Raw genomic sequence first — 15147 nt, forward strand, 5'->3', positions numbered from 1 at the left:
ATGACCACATCATTTAGTGACAGGAATCCTAGCTGCCACTGTAACCTTAGGATGTGTGGATTGATAATTGGGAAGAGGTGGGAGTCTCAGAAAAGCAGGCTGGTGAGGGAGAGCTACAGGTGGATGACGGGATGCTAAGCACAGGCCCTCTGAAGCATAGGTGGGTGCCTGGGTGCTGCAGGGTGGCAAGAATGCCACAAACAATACTTTTGAGTGTGGGCTGGTACTGCGAGGAGCATGGGGGGTGCTGTGGATAGGTGCTCCGAAGTACCGGTGGATGCCCTTTTTCAGTGCCATTGTAACTTTGAATGATCACTGAATGAGTGGGCATGGAACAAGGACTACCTATAAAGCTAATGAACACAGTAAGTTTTCTTAGTTAAAATACATTCCAAATCTAGTGTTTCATGATACTGATTCAGCCACTATTTAGATGGTTTTTCGATGAACAAAAACAGAGGGAACAGGTCTGTCAATAGAGACCCCCCTTGAAGTTTGAATGGATATTTTATATTCAAAAGTATATTTTATATTTAAAAATATGCAAGAGACAAACATCAGGAAAAGAACATCAGTTTTCTCCCCAGTTAATCAGAGATATTTGGCCTGCTTAATGTATTCAAATATAATCTTACCATCTGGCAAAATGAGATGGCCACCATAGGATGGCAGAGAGCCAAAGCCCTCACATCACAATCTGGCCAGCAGTCTGTGGTGAAAACATTACCCTTTTGCCAGCACTGAAGAAAAATTCAACTGTCATCCTTTTGCATGTTGAACTAGAATAAGATGACTAACAATCTAGTTTGGGATGATTTCTAGTTACTCAGATGGTGATATGCTAAGCTTTCCTTTCTGACTCTAAATTTCTAGAGGCTACAACTTAATAGTGTCATTTTGTATATAATGTAAATGGGAATTATATTATTCTGCCTCCTTTCAATAACTCTTATTGCATGATTCTATTAATCATGAGTACACAACAGTGTTTCCATAAATTGTCTAAGTCAGTGATGGCGACTTATGGCACACATGCCAGAGGCGGCACTCAGAGCCCTCTCTGTGGGCACGCATGCTGTGCCCCGGAGATGGCGAGGGACTGGCCCCCGCCACCATGGCCCCGCCCACCCAGTCTGCCATGACCACCACGGCCACGCCCACCCAGCACCTGGTGATAAATAAGTGGGTTTTGGGTTGCAGTTTGGGCACTGGGTCTCTAAAAGGTTCACCATCACTATCTAACCTATCTCTCTAACCTTTGGAAGCAGGCTATGATCCCAACATCTTTCAGTGACAGAGGCCCTCCCTATGGCTATTTTTTTTATTATTAAGGCAAAGATTTCCAAAGCTGATAAAGGATGAGAACTTCAAAGAATGAAAGTATTTCCAGCCATTGATAAAATATATCCTATATTTGAAAATATTTTGAGTCTTCTTTTTCTTTAATTTTCAATGTCAGTCTATCCATTTCTGCACAGTCCAGTATTTTCTTGATTATCTCTTCTTCAAATGGTATTTCTTCATTTTTCCAGTGCTGGGCAAATACAATTCTTGCTGCTGTTAATACATGCAACATCAAATATATATTTTCTTTATCATATTTTTCTGATAATAAAAATAATTCCAGTTTAAAATCCACATGTTATCTTAACATCTTTTCTAGCCAAATATGTATTTTTGTCCAATTTTTTTTTTTTTGCTTTAGGGCATGTCCACCAAATATGATAGTATGTGGCTGGTTTTTTGCTTACATTTCCAACAGTTACTAGACATGTTTTTGAACATTTTTGCTAACCTTGCAGGTGTTAGATGCCATCTATAAAACATTTTATATAAGTTTTCTTTATAAGCAGTTGCCATTGTCGATTTATAGTTTCTTTCCCATAGATTTTGCCATTTTTCTAATTCTATATTGTGCCAAACATTTTTTGCTCATATTATCATTGTTTCTTTCACTTGTTCATCTTCCGTTTTATCAATGGCTGGAAAAACAGGGTAGAGACTAGGATCTTAATGTGTATTATTAAGCAAATTGGACCCAGACAACACATTGTTTACCAAGCAGTTATTAATTGTAAATACAGAAAATTAATAAAAAATATTATATAAAAAAGAATGAAAGTATTCCCATAATCTATTATTGAAATATGTTCATATTTTCAGATACCAATGATTCTTCCACATAACCCATCTGTTCTGAGGATCCATCCATCACTTTTCAGAGATAGAAAGTTTTATAAACTCCCTAGGCAGAAATAATTGCTTTATTCTATAGATTATCTATCAACTCAAATATAATAAAAATATTAAAATTTTAAATATTATTGGCTATTGATTGTTTACTAATCAATTATCATAATAATATATCAACATGAAAAGGTGAAAATGGATAAATGAATTTTCAGGCTGAATTTGCTAGTGGCTTCAAAACTACATGGACTAAGGTAAAAAGAAATGGAATATTACTTTGCTTAGTAAATTAATTAATTTTTTTTAAAAAAAATCATTTGAGAACATTTTATTTAAACCATAGCCCTTGTTATTATTTTGGAGTGATGATTTTTAAATAAATTCCAATTTTACATGTTTTTCTTGCTATCATCTTTTATTATGATACTTATGGCAATTTTTATATCTTTTTTATAGAATGATTATTTATTTTGTTATAAATTACAGTTATTTATTTTTGATTAATTATAGTTATAAGGGTATAGTTATATATACATAACTTATATATATATTTAACAAAAATAGCTGTACCAATGAGATAATGTCTAATGTACAGACTTCCTACTTCTTCAATATCTGATGGATTCAAATCAGTGTTAAATATGCTAATTATTATATAATTATTTATATATTTGTATAATTGATATTATATAATTGTGTATTTACACTAATCGCCTGATTGATGTATGCTGGTGTTTGATGTTCCCATAGTATACTAAAAAAATATGCTGAAACTGAATTTTCATTGTGCATGCTGTCCAACATATGACCTATGACTCTGCTTGCAAGGTAACCTGGGTAACCAAAAAGGTGACTCTGGGCACATGAGCCCTGAGTTCCAGATGTGATACCAAAATACCAAAAGAACAACCCGAAAAATACCTTGGTAGCAAGATCCAGGAGATGTTCCTTGTCAGTGCATAAACCTGATCCTAATCCTCCCAAAGCATAAGCTGAGCGAATCATAACAGGGTAGCCAATTTTTTCTGCTGCTTCCAAAGCATCTTCTATCTGCCATAATACAAAAATTAACAGAAAATAAGATAATAATAGATAGAAAACCTCTCTGCACCCAAAATCCTTAAGCATCATTGAATTACTGCATAGCATGCTATAGGTTAGACCTGTAGATGCCGATTAAGTTAATTCTTAATGTTCAGTTAGGACAAAATGGTAGATAAGTTAACTCTAATAACTTTCATAAAAAAAATCTGGGAAAGCTAAGTTTGTTGGGCTTTACCTTTACCTTTACCTTTCAACGTGTAAGATCTTTGGAGAGATAAAGTTTGCTGCAGCAGTGCCACTGTTCATGCAAAGACAGTGGGACAAATAATAGACTGAAAGAGGAACTTTCACAATATAGGCTAGACCTGCCTGCAAATGGAATGCCATATATTCCCTTCACTGGAATTATGCTTTATTTCTGCCTTCTTCATATGTACATTTGTGAGTCAAAATATATTCAGAGCAATGATAAATGGAGAAATAAATCCTGTCCCCACAGCTAGGATGACATGGCCTCCACACTTAGCCACATCACCAGTTCAACCATTTCAAACTATCACCAGATTTATTATTTTAAATTTGATTTACCGATTCCACAGCATAGCTGGGAGCAATCTTCTCATTAATTTCATTCAGCTTGTCTGAAAACATCTGCCTGTCCTCGGTAGCCATGATAGATTCAACCGATGTTCCAAGGATCTTCACTCCATATTCCTGCAGAATGCCACACTTAAACAGCTCCACTCCTGTACACAGAATGAATTGGAACAATTAGCATTCAAAAATGTTCGGAAATCTTTCCTCCTTAATAACTGATTCTTTAGCTATGATGTGGAAGTGAAGGCAGGCCATCATGTTACGTATAGGGTCATATAGGGCCAGCTGACATGAATGTGCATCAATTCTATTCTGGTAGAAGAAAAGTGGGAGTTAGTTATTTATACAATTTATATGCCATTCCATTTCCACAGACTCTGAGCAACATATAATATTGCTTGAAAATTAAAAACAAATATTGGTTAATGAAATGATAACTAATGTACCTTTCCAGATAGCATGATCTTACTCTTCCCCAAATGTCTTTCTGAACAATCACATTTTTACATCACTCTAAAAATGTAGCAAAGGGGGGGGGGGGTTGTCAAGATATCTGAGAGAAAGCAGAATTGGGAGGGAGAGTCCCTGAGAAGGCCAAGCCCAGAGTCCCTGAAGATGGTGTTCCTTTAATGGTGGAGCCTGTCAAGCCCACAGAACTGACAAACCAAAAGAAACAGAACCACATGGATTCTAGAAAGTGTTGAATTCCAAGCCACTTAATTAAGACACAGTCTCTTTGAAATCCTTCCTTTCCCACATTTTGCATTTGGTCTATGTTGCTTTTTCTCACAGATACAGGAAGTCCTCATCTTATTATCATAATGAGACCAGAATTTCTATTGCTAATGGTTGTTAAGCAAATCACTGCAGTCCTTAAGTGAATCTGGCTTCCCCCATTGACTTTGCTCATCAAAAACTGGCTGGGAAGGTTGCTAATGGGGATCACACAACCCTGGTGATCACATTGCAAACATTGTAAATACATGCCAATTCCCAAGCACCCAAATTTTGATCATGGTTTCAGTTGTAACCATCTTAAGGCAAAAGCTGGTTGTAAGTCAGTTTTTTCAGTGCTGTTGTAACTTCAAACAGTTGGTAAATAAATGATTACCTGCCTAGGATTTTCTAAGCTGCGTTAGAGAAATCCCATAACTTACCACAGTTCAGAGCAGTTTGCCCACCCATGCCAAGAATTAATCCATCTGGTCGTTCTGCTTTGATGACCTCTGTAACAAAATGTGGGGTGATTGGAAGGAAATAAACAGTGTCAGCTTGCTTTAAGCCAACTTCATTTGTCTGAACCGATGCAATGTTGGGGTTCATCAGAACAGTTTTCACATTTTCTTCCTAGAAAAACAAAACAAAATGAATTTACATAAGTAAATATAAAGTTATAAAGTAAAATTAAATAATAAGCCAGCTGTCAACACTTTGATTTAAAGGTAAAAATGGCCTTTTGAGTACTTGGGAGTGCTCAACAAGCAGCTGCATCATTTCATAAGCTTGTGTAGCTGCCCTTTTAAACAATTATAATAATTCAGAGGAAGGTCTGCAATGGCAGTTGTAGTTTGGCACAGTTATTATTGCTTTATCATGCAAATAGTCTTGACTACATTACTGTTGCAAATCATGCTGCCAAAGGCAAGGACACCAAGAATAAGTGTCATTTCTAGAAAGGCTGATTTAGCAGCAAATCTGGACAGGTGACTGGTAGTGAGGAAAGAGGTCAAGCTATCAAGATTAATGGAAAACAGAATATTTTTTTTAACTGTAAAATAGAAAGCAAGAAAATAGAGAAGAGGGAAATAAGATTATTTTTGTTATTAAGAAAATACATTTTTCCCTTCTGATTTGCTATCTTCAGATAGCATATCTTCAGTGAAATGGTCCTTTCCCATAGGCTATCTTTAATTCACTTTAATTCACTTTGCCAATTTTAGGGGCTCACTAATGTTTTTTATTAAATCAGCTAAGTATCACCTTAATCAGACATTGAAACTTTAGCCTGGAAAGTCCAAGCTTCCCAGCCTTCATAATTATGAACATGTTTTCCAAAAATTGGGAAAAAATGTACCCCATGCAGACCATTAGTAGAAAGGACATTTTGTACAATTCACCAAAAATTTGTATGGAAAAAAATAATAAAAATTTTACCAAAAAAAAAAGATTTTTTTGTGACTGAAATATTATAATCAAAGTTCCCTTGTCACACATCCCATAAAAAACACCTTTAACTCACTTTTTACATCACAAAATGTAACAGAAAAATATCTAGACAATGTTAAACTTCTTTAAATGGTGTTGGATTCAATAGATAACCCCCCCCCCAAAAAAAATCACTAGAACTGAAAAATATTTCACTTGGGTGGATCATGCACATTTTCTCAAAATGGAGAATTGTTCTTTGCAACCAGAAATCTGTTGGGCAATCTCTCTCTCTCTCTATCTCTCTCTCACTCTCTCTCTCTCTCTCTCTCTCCCTCTCTCTCTCAAAAAAAGAATGAAATTACACTTTGTAATCCATACCTCATACTATGCTATTATAACTTTAATCTCTTTATTAGAAAGATATTATACAAAAATCCAAACATGAACACAGGTAAAAGATTCCTTTATTCCTAACTACATGTACAGTGGAAAACCTAATTATTGCCTTATTTATAAAGTTATTCCCTATAAGTATACTATTTCATAAATAATTCAAGGTTTTCAAAGTCTGTTACTTGCTTTGGCAAATATGGGTCTCATACAAAGTTACAAATGAGGTCATAATGCTTCATTTTTGCTGCATCACCAAAATTACTGGAAGTTTATTGTATAGTAATAGCATACATAAACCCTGAACATCTCAGTAAGCTTAGCCTACATGGTGATTTGTGCTCTGGTTAACCCAGAGATCTGTTACCTGTCAGTTGCCACATCATTTAAAATATTCTTTGCACTTCCATCCTGGGAACAGAGTAACAGATACCAAGCTGAACTTGGAAAATAATAAAATGCATTTGTTCACAATAAATCACTATCTTTACCATTTATAGTAAAACACTTTAAAACATTTATGTGAATTATTTCATTGCATGCTTATGAATAATGGAGTCCACTTAGAAGGAATAATAGAGGCAGTTATGTCATGCTTCTATATTGTGTCAAAGATTTTATAAAAGCAGAACAAACTCTTCCTGTCTGGAAGAGCAGGAATGGCTATGGCACATGCCAACATTTCAGTGTCCTTATTCTTACCTTCATGGCTTTCACAGCCTGGGAGCCAGAATAATCAAATTCTCCTGCTTGACCAATAGACAAACCACCAGATCCTAGGATGAGAACTTTGGAAACCTTAAAATAATCAAGTCATTTATTTATTTATTTATTTATTCAATCAATCAATCAATCAATTTTTGGCAATCCATCTCAATCTTTTTAAATCAATGAAGCTGTATCCTAACTTCTTTCTTTCTAACAGGAATAATTGATGCATCCCCTTTGACTCTGTTCCTGTTGATTATATAATTGCAATGAGAAGGACATTAATTTTCAAGCATTTCAAACCCTAGTCACTACTATGGGTAGCTAGCCAGCTGGGAATTCTTGAAGCTCTAATATCATGTGATCTGGAAAAGCTAATAAATTCTTATTATTTAGATCACTTCATTAGAGTGGGTGGACTGACCCTGCCCCCAAAGCATAGCATAGCATGGCACATTGCTTAAACCTACACTAAGGGATGTTTGCAAGCTTACTATTTGGCTGAATGTACGGCTTTGCAAATATTTATTTTTCAACCTGAGAACTTTTCTAGAATTTGCTAATGCACATTCAGCCAAATAAGTAAGCTTACAAACATACTTCATAATGTCTGTCAAGACATCATAAGAATCACTGTTGTCCAAAGGAGACCCTCTTTAAAGAACTATTCACTTCCCGTGACAAAATCCAAAACTAACATATGCAAAATATTTTAACCTCAAAACATTCCAGCCTCAAATCATTGATTTTGTTTCATGTCTAAGCTTGGTTGTTTGCTTGCAGACATTTCATTACCTGACTAGGTAACATCTTCAGTGCCTAAAGCCTTCCAGCAAGCTAGGCAACTTCCAAGTTACCTAGTTAGGTTACAAAATGTCTGCATGTGAACTACTAAACTCAGACAGCATCAAGGACTTCACAATTCAACCCTAAGCTACAACAATACTGATGGATGCCAATCATGAATTTAAGCTTGTTCAAAGGAACAGAGTCTGTGCTTAAGGGGCTGGAAAGTTAGACTTTATGATTCTCATGCCAGACTGCTAGGTTGGGGGTATGGGGGGATAAATTGCAATAACAAATAAAATTTGTTAAATCAGGATGTCTCCACAATAGTAGAAATGAACATTTAGTCAGGAAACTCTTCTTCCATAAGCCCAGGTAAGAAGAGGCTGATTGCAGCACTCTGGAATGTAAGCAAAAATCTTTCTTGTGACTACTAGACAAGTCTGCCATTCAAAGCAAGTTCTAAAACAGAACTATGATGAACAGTGGCTCAGATTAAACCTCAAGGAGACATGTTCTATGGCAGTGGTGGCGAACCTATGGCACGGTTGCCAGAGGCGGCACTCAGAGCCCTCTCTGTGGGCATGCGCGCCGTCGCCCCAGTCCTAGGCCTTCAGCTGGGTTTTATAAAACCTTTTCGCTTTAGGCCTGCACCACCATGTACAAAAAAAAAGGTTCAATCAACCAGTCAATTTCAACTTCTCGCGGGAAAAAAAAGATCTTGCAAAGTTGGAATTGATTGATTGAACTTTTTAGTCCCACCCAGTCTGCTGTTACCCACCCAATGGGCCACGCCCACCCAATTGGCCATACCCCCCCCCCGACGATGCATAAGTGGGTTGCAGTTTGGGCACTCGGTCTCTAAAAGGTTCGCCATCCCTGTTCTATGGCATGAAGATCTAATAGATTATAACTTTAAATAAATCAATATTTTTTTTTCCTTTATGTACTAAAAGGATGCATTCCAACCTCCATCATATTAATAATCATCTGGAGCAAAACTAGTGTTTTTAGCAAAACTATCCGAAGCAGAACATCCAGATTCAGCCAGAGTTTCATTCCATACAGCATTAATCTTGCGAACTCTCAAGCTTCCTCCTTCCGTTATATATTCAAGATGGACAATATTTAATATTTATTTGCTACATATATGTAGGGATGTGGGTCTATACATATGTTGTTCATAGTATGGTTAGGTGTGTGTCATGTATGTGTTTCACTTTGAGAGCGGGCAACTAAATTTCATTTTTGATGTGTGCCATTGTGCCCACAGTATAAAAATGACAATAAAGGTTATCTTATCTTATCTAATATAAGTTTCACGTGTAACAAAATCAAGACATTTTTAGCAAGGAATTTTTGTTATGCAGTTTTCTAGTAATTTTTCTATCCAGCTCATATAAAACAGCAATAATCAGTATGGCTAATAGTTCAGATAAAGGCAAAATAAAGCACAGTAATATACAGACCTCGACTCTTGAAGTTGCAGCTGTGGTTTTGGGTAGCACTGAAGGAACACTTGTAGCTTTTCCCTTCTTGATGAGTGAGATAAATGAATCAAATATGAACTAGAAAAATAAACAATAAAGTGTAGCAGCCTCCAAAAAAAAACTATATTATTTACCTCATTTGAATAGAATTCTAGAATTATCATTGGCACAGTAGTTAATTCAAACTAGTGTGTACTTTTCATGTTGCATAAAGTATGATCCTGTACACAAGGAGAAAAACTACAATACAAATTATGTGGTAAAGGAGAACAAATTATTATTGGCTGTCCTGTGGAGCCACTGATCTAAAACAGTCCTAAACATAACCTCCTTTAAGGATGTTTCTGACTCTGTGATAAAACTTTCTTAAGTCATGCAAGTCTCTTAAGTCTTATGTTTTTTTTCTTCACCCATTTCAGTGTAGGGTTCAGCCCTGTTCTTGAGAGATGACCTATGTCCAGGGCTCGTTTAAATTTCCAGAGAGTCAGGGAAAAGTATTAAAAAAAACAAAAGCATAGCCACACAAGTCATTCAGGAGGCACAATTTCTATCCATTACATTTAACCTCTATTATTTCTCAATCATCTTCTTCCACATACACAGGCTTGCTTCAGATTACTGATCCTAACCAATTTTTCCAAGCATTTTAACATAAAAGCAAACAAAAGTCTACAGAGATTCTCAGTTATCCAGGTCATGGTTGTCCCAAAGGTTTCAAAAGGCAACTGGACTTTGTTTTTCCTTGAATAAGTTTCACTTCTTCAGTTCTGCTCAGTTTGGGACATAAAAACAAGCAGTTAGGCAAAAAGTCAGATGCTGTATTTTTTCCCCCCAAATGAATATACATAAAGAAGTATTTAACATAAATTCTATTACTATCATAAGCAAAGGATTTGAATGTTTTTACTACAATAACCTAACAACCCAGCAAAATTACCTCTCCAGAATTTGCTATTTAGTATCATTAGCATTCTCTTGATAATTAGGTTGTGAACCTAATTACTTTAATTAATAGTTAACTTAATTAATAGATAAATTCTTTGCATTGTATCCCAAGCAAGCTAAACAACCAGGGGCCTAAGAAATTTAATGCACACTTTTCATATAATCTGCATGAAAATCTAAATGCCATTTAGGACTTTCTGCTGTTGATTTACAACAGAGTCTCATATAAATGTGGATTTCGATTGTGTGGGATTTTATTGGACAATAACATCAGCTTGCTCATATTATGAAGCAAATCTACCCATCTTTAATTTCTTTGTTTATTACAAAGATATAATAACAGTCTGCCTCAGAAGTTTAAACTGAATAAGCAATGTGGTTGTCCATTATGAATCTTATGAAAATTTCCCTTGCTATATTTTCCAGGCCTGAATTTACTGCATTATTTATTCACTTCATTCTTGCAGGTTATAGTCCTTTGTGTGGGTGAGCTTCTTGAGGATGAAAATAGAATCTGGCCAAGGATTAGGAAAGCATGCTTTATGACAGAAATAGTGTTAATTTTAAGAGACGTATTACAGGGATAGACAAAGTGTGGCACCTAGCTAACTGTCCTCCCTGTGGTGCACTGAAGATTGGGTATCCCTGGAATTGGGCCTCTAATTTCTCTTCTCACTGACTCATACACCAATCACAATTCTCATAATGTATTGAAGAATGTCATGCCAATCTTGGAGTAAAGGCTTGGCGAATGCATCTGCCAGAATCTCTTTTAGTGAACAATATTTTAATTCATTGAGTTCCTTTTCTTGAGCATCTTGCACAAAGTGGTGATTGGGCCTATGTATTTTGTTCTGAAGGTAGGTTTTCTTCATTTGGGAGAATTTAATATATCCTATATTTGTCATTCCTCTGTTTCCATTCTGTTTTAGGAAGTAATTTTCCATAGGCCTTCTGAGGTAGATGGCTTCAGTTAGCCTTAAGAATTCAAGATCTTTTATCTTCTGTGTGTGTTTTAGGAGATAACTTTCCCGCTTTTTTCCTATCTGGATATCAAGATAGACAGAGATGCTTCCCAACTTCTTTAAACTCATTGCTTCTGCCTTGTAAGTTGGACATCTGCATCTACCTGCCCTTCCCACCTATAAAGTTTCAGTCTTACAGAGATTCCCAAATTCAGACTGAAGGATTAGCTCAACATTTATAAAGGTTTTTTTCCTGTTCCATTTAGCACATTTATTCCTTGTCTTTGATAAATTTCAATCTTTTTCCAGTAAAGCAAGAAAGACAGTAAGCAATTAAAATGCATTTTTTTCTAAAATGTCTTTTGAATACAATAACTTCAATGAATACTATTACATCCCTTTTTTTACCTTTCCTGCACATTCTGAAGCTGTTTTCTTATTACACTCACCAAATTACTCAACATATTGCTCGTGGGATTACCAGGAGAAATCACAGGCAGGGGATTAAGCTTCATTTTCATATATGAGAACAAGAAAATGTGCATGTGAATTCATTTACATAATTCTACAACTTCAATAAAGAAAATGTATTCAAAATGCATTTGAAAAGTAATAGGTCTTTTCAAGGGGAAAGAAATATAGTAAGAAATATACCATATTTCTTTCACAAAGATCAGTAATTGGGACCTGATTCTACCTATCCAAATTGAACTGCATGTAAGAAAATATTACACAGAACTAAAAACTTAGCAACAGCTAAGCCTAAATTGGCCTTTCCCGCCTTTAGTCTCCCAAATGATGTTTGACTACAACTCCTATAATCACATCAGCATGATCAATGTTCAGAGTTGATAATAACTGAAGCCCAACATCTGGAACTCAAGACTAGAAAAAAAAACACTGTCCTAAGTAATTATACAAATCTAATTCTTATGTCTTCCTTCCTTTCTTGTGAGTTTCCCAGAAAAATATGCCATTGTTGAAAATTAATTAGACCAATCATTGATTTTATTCTTGTAAACTGTAGAGTTGTGCACAACAGCAAATGGCACCTCTTTGCAAAGCTGTCTTGAGTCCACCTGCTGAAGTGACCTGCTTTGAGGCAGTGCCTTGATGTAGGAAAGAAAAATGTCCCACTTCCAGTCAGCAGAATAGAAGCAGTCCCCATGTTTCCTATCCAGGAGACCACTAAAGGTCAGAGAAGTGGCTAATATGATGCAATGTGATGGGTCCACTATAGCACTTTGAAATAGAGTTAAATCATGGAACCACACCACACACCAAAGGAACTTTGATCAAAACAAAGCATCCTTTCTTGACATACTGATTGTGACTATAAACTATTGGAATTCCAAGTCTAGGGATGCCAATTCATGACCACATCATGACTAGCTGACCACAATATAGAGTTAGATGGAATAAAGTATAAATAGAGAGTTAAAGTTTCTTTTTCATTATGCCTGCTCTTTCTTTTATGAGATGACTGCCATTTGCTTTTCTTCCCAGATGGACAGAGAGTGCATGCTTCTTCATTTTTCTAGCTAGCTAGGTGCCAGGCTTTGCCTATCCCTATAAAATATTTCTTGTAAGTCTCCATTCTGCTATAGTTATAAAACTTGCATCACTAATTATTGCTCAGGTCAGATTCTGGCTCTTGGGATTTTTTACATGCTCACACAGAATGCTTAAACCATCAATAGGGTTATGCTCCAGTAAATAATTATGCAAACTTCTGCAAAGAAAAATAAGGATTGGAATAAGAGAAGATTGGAAAATAAAGCTAATGACTTTGAAAAATGGGATCAAATGTCTTGCCCCTGGCGGAAGCCTCATCTTTAGATATATCTGGGTATGAGGAGGAGGCAGATTGGTCAGGAGCTATGAACTCTAGTAGCCACAATACTATGAAATCAATTCCCACCTTGCCAGGCCAAGTGACCCAGACTCTGATCTGGAGGTTAGACCCCCCAAACCTTAGGACAAACATACACTTAGATACCAAGTCAGAAAACTGCACTCTGCAGAAAGGCCAGGTTTATAGGAGAAGAATATATGAGCTACTGTTCATATGATGATTGATGGTTCTCCATTGTGTGCTGGGAGCAGGCTCAGTATGGAATATTTACACCCCCTTTTACAGCTGCTGGTTGCTTAAATAATTCTTCCGATCCAGCTGCTGGTTGCTTCACTGTGTTGCCATGTTCCTGTTAGTCCCTTGGCCTATCATTTTTGTACATTTTTGAAATGCTCTTGTCTCTTGCTGCTGTGTATGTTTGCCTGAGGTAGTAAAAACAAACCTAATTCTTTCCATTTTCTCCGCTACTGGTTTTCCTCAAATGTCTACTGCTCTGCTTCCTACTATAGCCTGTCTTAGCTGATCATTTACAATCATATAATTAGTTTTCTAACAACCAAACTAGGGCATGACTGGGAAAGTTAAGCCCACAATTCTCCTTAAATCAATCAATCAATCAATCAATCAATCAGAATAGAGATGGAAGGGACCTTGGAAGTCTTCTAGTCCACCCCCCTGCTCAAGCAGGAAACCTCTACAATTTGAGACAAGTGGTTGCCAAGTCTCTTCTTAAAAACCTCCAGTGATGAAGCAACCACAACTTCTGAAGGCAAGTTTCTTCCACTGGTTAATTGTCCTCACTGTTAGGAAGTTTCTCCTTAATTCCAGGTTGCTTCTCTCCTTGATTAGTTTCCATCCATTGTTTTTTGTTCTGTCCTTTGATGCTCTGGAATATAAGTTGACCCCTCCTCTTTGTGGCAACCTCTCAAATACTGGAATACTGCTATCATGTTCTAGTCCTTTTTTCTAGACTGACCATACCCAATTCCTGCAACCGTTCTTCATATGTTTTTGTCTCCAGGCCCTTAATCATTTTAATTGTTCTTCTTTGCACTTTTTCCAAAGTCTCAACATCTTTTTTGTAATGTGGTGACTAAAACTGGATGCAGTATTCCAGGTGTGGTTTTACTAAGATTTTATAAAGTGGTACTAATACTTCACGGTCATCCTTGTCATCCAAACAGAAAATTCTCCTGAAGTCTCAAGAAATTGCCTTAGACCCAGAAAAAGAGATTCATTCAGTGTCAAACTACATGTAGATGGCAAGTCCAAGCAAGCAAGAATGGCCAGATTTCAGTACAATATCTTTACTGCTAAGCTGGGATGAATACAGAAACTTGAAAAAAAAGTCGGCCTCAGTTAAAGTGTGTTAATTAAGATGGAGACTTTTTGGAACACTTTTTCTCCACATTTCTTACATCTCGACTTGGTTACCTCTTCTAAGATAAACTTTCAAATGCCTATTCCTCATTTTGTCATAATCTGTCACACACTGAGACAAAACAAGAACAAAGAGCTTGGAACTGGGGAAAAAGTAGCGAGGATGATCTATCTGACAGTGAGTAACTCCATTTTTTTGTGAATTTAAGGCATTTAAATAAAGTCAAGGGAATTTGGAAACGCCATTCAGATTATATAAACAAGATTGATAGTCTTCAAAGTCTCCAATTTCAGAAAAGTATGTCTCAAATATCTGGAAGAATATAAATCTGCATATACTTGTTAAAGATGGCTATGGTTATGTGACTGGTAATGAAGAATTGCCTATGAAATGCATGCTCCAGAAAAAATGGACTCTTTTAATTAGACTCTGCATATGATAAGCCAACAGCAGCAAAACATTGCAACCATAAAATTGATTGAATGTGTGGCACAGAAAAATGGGATGTAGAGATCCAGATGCCATTGTTAATTGGACAGAGAAGGCATGCTTCCGGGGTCCTGAGAGATGACATTGTTTAATCAAAGGAACCCTTAGTGTGCCAACCTTGTCAGATCGATTCAACCAGGCAGATACTATAGCAGAAAG

The 15147-nt window shown here is 36.3% G+C and overlaps 1 protein-coding gene across 1 annotated transcript in view; it reads right to left on the minus strand.

Annotated features, from left to right (window-relative positions):
* The window catches only part of CPS1 (carbamoyl-phosphate synthase 1), a 158637-nt gene that overhangs the window by 102378 nt on the left and 41112 nt on the right, over positions 1-15147 (minus strand). Inside the window, exons 12-16 of the mRNA XM_015831044.2 lie at positions 9333-9431; positions 7072-7167; positions 4989-5178; positions 3823-3980; positions 3112-3240 (exon numbers count right to left, since the gene is read on the minus strand). Coding sequence (XP_015686530.2) covers positions 3112-3240; positions 3823-3980; positions 4989-5178; positions 7072-7167; positions 9333-9431 — 672 coding nt within the window. The remainder of the gene's footprint in view (positions 1-3111; positions 3241-3822; positions 3981-4988; positions 5179-7071; positions 7168-9332; positions 9432-15147) is intronic.

Source organism: Protobothrops mucrosquamatus, unplaced genomic scaffold (assembly GCF_001527695.2).
Source record: "Protobothrops mucrosquamatus isolate PMUCROS unplaced genomic scaffold, P.Mucros_1.0 scaffold_253, whole genome shotgun sequence".
Taxonomy (NCBI): Eukaryota; Metazoa; Chordata; class Lepidosauria; order Squamata; family Viperidae; genus Protobothrops; species Protobothrops mucrosquamatus.